At 40.5% G+C, this 9,437-nt stretch overlaps 1 protein-coding gene across 1 annotated transcript; it reads left to right on the top strand.

Moving 5' to 3' along the window:
• Positions 1-6,042: 6,042 nt before the first annotated feature.
• On the top strand, positions 6,043-7,824 carry RPS29 (ribosomal protein S29). Its single transcript, XM_046007264.1, has 3 exons — positions 6,043-6,202; positions 6,435-6,534; positions 7,691-7,824. The coding sequence occupies exons 1-3, from the start codon at positions 6,141-6,143 to the stop codon at positions 7,697-7,699; spliced, it is 171 nt and encodes a 56-aa protein (XP_045863220.1). The 5' UTR covers positions 6,043-6,140; the 3' UTR covers positions 7,700-7,824.
• Positions 7,825-9,437: the final 1,613 nt, after the last annotated feature.

Here is a 9,437-nt window from a genome sequence, read left to right as displayed (position 1 = left end):
GGCGGCGCAGGTGGTATTGTTTGGGGCGGAGTTCTAGTTTCCGCTGTTGACACTTAACGGGTTTCCTGCACTTGTTGGGTGGTTGAGTTTTCCAAAGAGAAGCGGGTGCTCCCCTGATAAAGGGAGAGTGTCTTTACCTACATAGCTTCGGAACTTGGGACTTTACGAGCTGCCCATTGCCGCATTTCCTGGCGCTGATGGGCTGTGTTTGTTTTGTTTTTGGTGGCTCCGCTTACTCCGGAGGCAACACTTGTCCCGTCAGAACTGAATGATAGGACAGTATTTGACTTGCGATTTCTGTCGAACAAATGCCTAGTAGCGGTTGTTACTAGGTTGGATGGAGTGACTGGCTTAACTGTATCTGAGTCTTGTTAAGACCGTCTAGACGTCGTATGCCTTTTGGATTCGTTACATTTATTAATGGAGGACTGGACCGTAGGCGGGGCGAAGGAGGTGCTCTCAGTCGTAGTCTTGTCTCCTTAAATTTTGTGGCCTAGGCGCTCTCAGTCGTAGTCTTGGCTCCTTAAATTTTGTGTCTTGGCGCCTCTCTCACCTCACCTTCGTCCCGGCCTTTTATTAAACATTCAATTCGTTTGAGCTGTACTTTCGCGAATGTGAAATGATTTACAGAAATACCGATTTTCAATTCAATTATGACCCTATAATTATTTATCCTTAAGTGAACATCCCTGTTTACATGTTGAACCTAAAGTGTTCTTTAAGAAAGTGATTCTTAAAAGTGATTCTAGTTCCGAAAAACGTAATTGGTTTTTTAAAATTAGTGATTAATAGAGCACTACCTCCTCCCCCCATTTTCTATTCTTGCATGTAGAATATGAAAACACAACTCCTCATTTAGCAACAGCTAATCTCATGGCCAGAGGGAAACAAAACTAAACTAAAACGACACCTTAGAGTTTTCAAGAACAGACTTTACAGGTATTACCTATTTTTGTTCTTTGAGTAAAACAATAAAAAACCAGCTTAAAGCATGACAGGTACCTCAAATACACTCTGAACTTTCAGGGATAGTTGGGAGCTGGGAAAATCTTAAATGTACAAGCTGATGTAATCCAATTAGAATAGACATGTACAAAAACCAAGAATATAACAACAATAACAAACCAACCCTCTATTTGGTGCTAACCTGGGTAAATGAAGCACGGATTCAGTGATCAGATGTTAAATAATCTAAGTATATGAAAGTTACTTAACAGTTTCAAGGTGATTTTAGAATAAAACAATAGTGTTGATGTAGTTTTTTGAATGTTGTTGGTAGGGTCCGGAGTCCATGGCCAAGAAAGAATTCTTGAGAGATCTTCCGTGTGAAATGGTCGTTTTGCCTGGACATCAGGCACAGGCATCTAGGGCTGCTCCCCACTGCTCCAGGATTCTGAGGAGCAAGTGATTATATACTTTAGGTTAGGTTTGGGTTAGTTCCAAAAGGACTTTCAAATGTTAAAGAAGACTCAAGATCTCGTAGGTTATAAGGTGATTTAATTTTATCTACATTTCGTCCTGCCTTTCTTTCCCACATCTGTGTGTACAGTCAAAAACTTATCTTCCTAACTGCCAGATTTTCAAAGACGTGTGCTTCCCACAATATAGAAATTAGATTATCTTATTAAATAATATTACATAAAATAATATTTGACTGAAAGTAAAATAAGCATATATTTGTTTTTGAGATCTCATCTCTTTCCCTACCCCCTACTTCCCCCCTTAGTGTCCCCATTTTTAATGGCTGAAATACTTGGATATGGCATTTATTTTGGTCCTTCTGGAACTGTTTATGAAGCAAAACATTCTTTAGGGGTGCCTGGCTGTTGGTGGAGCATGGGACTCTTGATCTTGGGGTAGTAAGTTTGAGCCCCACGTTGGGTACAGAGATTATTTTAAAAAAATTCTTTGATTACCCATTCACACTTCTGTCTTTACTACCATACAAACAAAGTCTGTGTGTTGCTCTCCTCTGCCCTCAATTACTTCAAGCTAGTTTGAATTGCAGGCTGACAGAGTATGAAAATTCAAGGCATTTTAAAGTGAGGTACAGTTTTTAACAAAAGGAATCAAAGAAATGATATCTAGATTAGTTTTCTTTCTGTACAATTGGTTCCCCTTCTTCCTGGCCTACATACTACACTTATTTCCACCCCTGTTGTGTTCATACTAATTGATCCTATTAATCTTTCAAAACCCAGTTCAGTTTCCACTAGCTATCTTTAACATCTTGTTCTCCTTTTTTGGAGTTTAAAAATTCAATTGCACTTAAAATTACCTTTTATTTCCTTTAGTTCCCTGGGTTTCTGGTGCCTACAGCATCCAACAGTTAATTAATTGATTCTCTGACTCTTCCCCTCTTCCTTTGTACCTGTAGTAAACTTTACTCACTTAGGTTTGTGGCTCACTTGGTTTCAAACTAGTAAATCATGGTCACAACATAGCTAGGTCATAATCTATGGACAGTGTAGATTTGCCTGCCCTGGCACATTGGGACCAGATCTTAGAGTTGTTTTTTTATTTTTATTTATTTACTTTTAAAAAAGATTTTATTTGTTCATTTTAGAGAGAGACAGAGACAGAGAGAGAGGGTGTGCGTGCACAGTGGGGAGGGGCAGAGGCAAAGGGAGAAGTAGACTCCCTGCTGAGAAGGGAGCCCTATGCTGGACTCAGTGCCACAACTTCGTGATTATGACCTGAGCCAAAGATAGAGGCTTAATGAATTGAGCCATCAGCTGCCCCTCAAGTTGGTTTTTTAAATCATAAACTTCATTAAATAAAGCTAAAGAATTATCAAATATGCACTTAATCATTAGACCTATATAGTGCTACCTTGTCCCTGTTGGTGCTCCTTAATTAGGTCTTATAAGTTGTGTTCCCATTATGATTTCCTAATTAATGTCCACCTTTCCCCTGTTAGTGCTACCATGTCAGTTGAGAGCTGCATTACTTTCCTCCAGAACTATTCCTAAACTTACCAGGTCTTCTTACTTCAATACTTATTCATGTATTTATTTGTAGTGTCCTTACTGTATGCCAGCACCTATGTTAGATATTTAGAAGGCAGAGATGGTTTTGCAGTGTTTAGGAGAAACAAGCAAACCAGCAATTATACTACAGTGGGATAAAAGTCAGACATCAGAAGAGTATAAAGTAGCCAGATGATGAAAAGAATTTGTTTGCTAAACCAGGGCCTTTGGACTTTAGCCTGAAAGTTCTGGGAAACCACTGAAAAATTTCAACAGGGGATAAAATTCAGACCTGTTTAGGAAAGGTTATTGTGGTCAGTAAAGAGAGATTACTTTAGAGGTGGAGCAAGCAAAGAGACAGGGATCAGCTAAAGGGCTAAGGCAATGATGCACTACCTATGCTGCTGCCACATTAAATCCTTCTAAGTAGTGAACTAAACTAAACTGTCATAGAATCTAAACTTTGAGAGCTGAGACATGGTTTACAGATATTCCAATTCAATTCTTTCATTTTTCATGAAAGGGTGCTCGCTTCGGCAGCACATATACTAAAACATTTTTCATGAAAGGAATAGAGGCTGGAAAGAGTAAAGGGATTTGCTCATGACCTTTCTGTAGTCCGTGTTAAAACAAATTGTGCTAGAACTCAAGGTTGCAATCAATTTCTTCCAAACTCCTGATCATGTTGATATTTTTACCTCATCCCATAAATTGTAAATGTTCTTAATGGCATCTAGAATAGTGAGTTCTTTCCATGAGGTTTTCAATTAATTTTTCCCAGATCCAGTGGAGGAATTATTATATATGGTTGCCATAGTCTTACAAAACAGATGTCTTAAATAAAAACACTTGAAAGTCGAAATGATTCCTTTGATCCATAGGCTGCAGAATGAATACTGTATTAGCAGGCATGAAAACAACATTAATCTCATGGTACATCTCCATCAGAGCTCTTGGATGACCAGGGGTATTGTCAATGAACAGTCATATTTTGAAAGGAATCATTTTTTTCTGAGCATATGCCTTAACAGTGGGCTTGAAAGTTTCAGTAAGCCAAGTTATAAATGGATATGCTGTCGTCTAGGCTTTGTTGTTCCATTTATAGAGCACAGGCAGAGTATATTTAGCATAAGTCTTAAAGGCTCTAGGATTTTTGGAATGGCCAGTGAGCATTGGCTGCAACATTAAGAGCTACTTGAATATCAAGATAGTTTAACAGGTTGTTCAAGTTTAACTAATTGTTTCTTATTTGTCCTTTTCCTTTTTGCTTTTAAATGAGTTCACACTTCTTCAGGCCCAAAGGATTCTATATCAAAAGTGTTGAAGTATTTATGGGACTGATCTCAGAACCACTGTAATCTTTTAAAAGTTATGTACACCAGCTAGGAAAGGTCTGAGAAGCCTATAGGTGGGGAAAGTTTAGATTAACTTTTGAGAGGCACATGAGTTTTGGAAATGACACATCAATGACTGATAAAAATTCTAGGAAAACTATAGATGTTTGACATTGGACCCTCTACAATCAGGATTTACAATAAAATACGTTTGTTTTACCTGTCCCTAAGCTTTTTGTGCATCCTCAATTATAGTTACACAAGATTGACCTTCTACAACTCCATTCTTTGACTCAAACTCTTCCTGTCATTAGGCATTCCCTTCCATCTAGTGCTGCCTGTAGAAATTCCACCCTTCAAGGCTTACTTCAAAGGCATCTTAAGTATACCTTGAGCTAGAATTAATTTTTCTCCTTTGCTCCTCTTGTACACCACGAGTACATCCATCGTAAGACATAGTGCTCTGCTTACTTAGTTGTGTACATGTCATTGAGTCACACAAGTCGACACTGGAAGGAAGAGTTCTGAGATAATCCCATTTTCTTCCCTACATCTGCAAGTTTTAGGAACAGGAATCAAGTCATATCTGTTTTTTTAATTTCTGACTTGCTTTCTTCCTTCAGCCTGCACCGAAGTACCTAATTTAATGATTGTGAGGGGCACCCTCACCCTCAGAATCCTGAAAGAGCATACCTCAAGAAGTGTTGTATTTCTGTTTTAATACAGGAATTCATGTGTAAAATTTTATTGGATTATTTCACTCTGTGGTACATTTTGTAGATTTAATTAAAGTTTTGATTTTGGTATCACATACAGTTTTAGGTCTATCTAGAGACATTATAAACGCCCATGTGGAATTTAGACATCTTTCAGCAGATTATTAGATGGCATTCCTTTTTTAGTAGTTGTAACGAAATCATCCCGTGAAAGCAACCTACATTGTGCAACTTGTTTCTCGCTTATATTTAACTACATTTAAATATCAAACACAGTAAGCCTCTCATTTTTCTTGGTTGCTGTAGGTGTATTTCTAAGAGTGTGTCCCTCAATTAAAATACAAGGAACAGCTCTGAAACGCATTGTGTTTGACTAAAGAGAAACTCCTACTGTTGACTCTTAATTATTACAGCTGACTTTAAGTTATTTTGTTAATTTATCCCAGCAGGGGTCAGTGCTGAGTCGAGGCAAAGTCCTTTTTCCAAGCGTAAAATTTTAATTAAAAAAATTAATGGGCCAGGCGGTGAAAAGATTTTTTTCCTATTTATTTCTTATGAGTTCAAAATTCATTCTTTACGGCCTTCAAAAGAGACGGGGTCTCGCTATGTTGCCCAGGCTGGAGTGCAGTGGCTATTCACAGGCGCGATCCCACTACTGATCAGCACGGGAGTTTTGACCTGCTCCGTTTCCGACCTGGGCCGGTTCACCCCTCCTTAGGCAACCTGGTGGTCCCCCGCTCCCGGGAGGTCACCATATTGATGCCGAACTTAGTGCGGACACCCGATCGGCATAGCGCACTACAGCCCAGAACTCCTGGGCTCAAGCGATCCTCCTGCCTCAGCCTCCCGAGTAGCTGGGACTACAGGCGCGCGCCACCGCGCCCGGCGCTCGAGAGCAGCGCAAGTTAACTCTAGAGGCTGAGCTACGTTGACGTCATCAGCTGTGCCGGCCCAGCCTGTTTCCGAGACCGCCCCGATACACTCCCTCGAAACAGCGTAGCCACACTGCGCTCGCGTCTTTAGTCGGCACAGCATTCTGGGTAAGCCGTGTCTTGAAAATTTGAAGAGCGCATGCGTGGGCTAATTCCTTCCTTTTGCCTCGTTGCATCCGAGAGAGCAAGATGGGTCACCAGCAGCTCTACTGGAGCCATCCGAGGAAATTTGGCCAGGGTTCTCGTTCTTGGTAAGAAACAGAATGTGGCTTTAGGGAAGGGTTGCACTCGGTTGAAACGCGGCCAGATCTCTCAGGGAGAGGAGCCTGCCGCGCCTCGTGGGAGTAGACCGACTCTGGAGCTGTGACTGCCGCCATTACAGGCCTCTGACGGGTGGCGAAAGATCGGTGGTGCGGGTGGTGGCCCCCGAGTGCGGAATCCTTCCATTTCGGCGGCTTGCAGTAACGCATTCTCTTCTTACAGCCGCGTCTGCTCAAACCGGCACGGTCTGATCCGGAAATATGGCCTCAATATGTGCCGCCAGTGTTTCCGTCAGTATGCGAAGGATATAGGTTTCATTAAGGTACGCGGCCGCGGGGTTGTCTTCTCCCGGTTTTGTGAGCTGGGAACGTAGATACTTATTTTGAGCTTTCTCTCTTAGTTGTTAGAGGGGCTTTTTGGGGTATCGGACAGCACGGTTGAAGAGTTTGGGCAGGGTAACGGGATAGATTTTACAGTCTCACTCCTTTTTACCAGTGGCAGTCAGTTTTAGAAAACACTGGAAATTAAATTTCAGATCTGTTTAATCGTATCTAGACATTTTCCAGCGAAATACATGTGTTGGCCACTGCCCGGAGATGTGAGATAGCATATCCTGGAATGAGTTTGAGGATGGGGGCCAGACAAACCTTAGGATTCAGATAAAATCTCCTGTTTAATAAGAGTCCACTGACTTTGGTCCAGTCCCATGAAGTTCCGTTTTTGCCTGAGAAAAATAAATGGCAAGGTAAAAATTAGTTACATATATGTGGAGCTGTCTTCACTTCTAAAATTCCAATAAATGCTAGAATGTTTTCTTCCCCCTGTGGTGAAAATTACCACTTTCTTGGCGCGTTGAGATACAGTTACTGGTATTAAAGTATGGTGTCTGGTAGACACAAAGTATCTTAGGGTTAGACATGTAGTTTTGACCACTTAGCAAGTATATGCTTGTTACATTGTGGAAGTTCATATATCTCACTCGGTAGGGTGGGAGGTGATGTGTCAGTGATGAGAATGGGCTCAAGCCCTTGAGCTAATAACTTTGTGGCCCCGTTTCTCAAAGGATAGGGTTAAATGAGTTGACTTATGAATGATTGCTATAGTAGTGTCTCTCACACATTGAATACCAAAATTCTAGCTGTGTAATTAGTTACCTACTTAACCAGCGTGAGGTTTTGGTAAAGATCATTTTATGTAGTAGTGTTTTCTAGTGGGGAATTCTTTGACGGAAGAAGTGAATACCAATACTAAAGATTACAGTCTAAAATATAATTGTGGTTTGTGGAACCACTTGTTGTAAACATTCAGTACATATTTTAAGATTTTTAGAGCTTGGTGGCTAGTTTGGGTGGGTTAGATTATCGGTTTGAACCTTATTCTTCTGTAATGAGAGCCAGGGTTTGTGAGAATAAAATAGGTATTTAAACATTTTGGATTAATACGTTTCTTGTCTGTTTTCTTTTTCTTTTTCTTTTCAGTTGGATTAAATGAACTTCCTTGAATGGGTCATCCAAGATACCTACCTGCAGATAACCATGATACCTACTTTAATGCCAGCTCTTTGTACATACATAAAATAAAAATCCTCAAATTATGAGTGCTTTAAAGTGAATGGAATGGTCAGTTGATTACAGGAATCTCCTTTTTAAAATGTACTATATTCTCAACGGTTCATCATAAACATATGTGGCTTACTTTCCTTTAATGTTAAAGTACTCGTGCTGAACTCTGCTAAAAGTGCCAGCGTGTTTATATTAAAAAAAAATTTTTTTTTATTAACAAAATGACTTACATATGGGAGTGCCCAGCATATAACCTAAGACAAGTGTCTCATAGGTAATAGATTTGCTACAGTGAGCTAGGCTGTAGAGGCAGAACTGTTGAAACATGTGTTTTTGAAAAAAAAAATACTACTGAAACCTTGGCATTGTCCAGAGGTGCAGAGGTAGCAGTCCTGGCTTTTGGGGTAATTAACAGATGAGAGACTAAGTTTGTCAAATGTTTGTATGTGGAAGGAGAGACCGGTGATTAAAAGTTCATGGGTCTTGTCAGCAAAATAAACTTGGATGAGGCAAGGGTGGAAGGAGGGAAACAAGTCTGTTGGAAGGCAAGTGATCTTGGGTTGGACTAGGATAAAAGGTACTGTTTGAGGTAGTCTACAAACATGGCTTTAGAAGAGCAAGATGACAGGATTTGTTGAAAGCTTGGATGGGGGAGATACAAAATAAAGGATTCTAAGGGTCGGTTCAAGCAATGGGAAGGCTATAGTTCTTCCTGAGGACTGAAAAACTGGTTTGGGGAAGAAGAGTTAAGTTTAGGGCATAGTAAGTTGAAAGTGCTTTTAGACTTCAATAAGGAGTTCCCAAGTAGATAAGCATTTGGGCACATTACTCTGGAATCATGTGGAACTTGGGAGTGCTTGTACAATTTCAGTTGTCCTAAGAATATAAATAATACCTGCTAATTTGGGATCTCATTGTAACTAGAAGAGATCCAATTCCTAAAATCTAGGGAGTGAATAATATATGAACAGGACTGTTGTGAGTTACTCCAGGACAGGTGAGAAGATGAACAGACTGAAGGAGAAACCAAGATAATGGCATACCAGAAGCCAAGCAGGGAGTGATGAGCTAACTGCTTCTAATAAACTGGGTTGATAGAGCATCCTCTCAGGGAAGTGTGACTGGAAATAAGTGGAACAGACACCTTAACTGATTGTGGTTAAGCTATCTGCAAAGTTTCAAAAACATGACAAAGGTATTGCTACTGTAGGTGGTCATGGAAGTTGGGGACAACCGAAGATTAACTTTCATGAGCCTTTTTGGTAAATACACCTTTGCTCCTAACCTTGAGGCCCAGGAGTAGGGGATAATAAACCGCAGTTGCTGCTGGAGAGATGTTTGAGAACGAGCCAGGTTTCAAACTGTAAGGTGTAAAGAATATTGGAAGAAGAGCTTGAAGGTGTAGGAAAGTTTCTGGTAAGGGAATGGAGCTGCTATCCCAGATAGGGTGGGTAAGACCTGTATCAGCTGAGCAAATGTGGAAATTTCAGATGATATAAGACTCCTACATCTAGTGATTTTAGATAAATGAGGTTGTGAGATGCTTGGTTTGGTTTGTGACTCTTGGATGAGCTGAACTCTGGTCTGGTGGGATGGTGATATGTAAATACTTGCTCCCATATGTATTGTGTGTTGGCCAAGGGGACATGCCCTAGCCAGTCCT

This window comes from Meles meles, chromosome 6, assembly GCF_922984935.1.
Source record: "Meles meles chromosome 6, mMelMel3.1 paternal haplotype, whole genome shotgun sequence".
Classification (NCBI taxonomy): Eukaryota; Metazoa; Chordata; class Mammalia; order Carnivora; family Mustelidae; genus Meles; species Meles meles.
This window is presented reverse-complemented; position numbering and strand designations above follow the sequence as displayed.

Coding starts and splice junctions, on each gene's coding strand:
- RPS29 (XM_046007264.1), top strand. CDS start 6,141: ATGGGTCACCAGCAGCTCTACTGGAGCCATCCGAGGAAATTTGGCCAG. Junction 6,203..6,434: donor GGCCAGGGTTCTCGTTCTTG/GTAAGAAACAGA, acceptor CTCTTCTTACAG/CCGCGTCTGCTCAAACCGGC.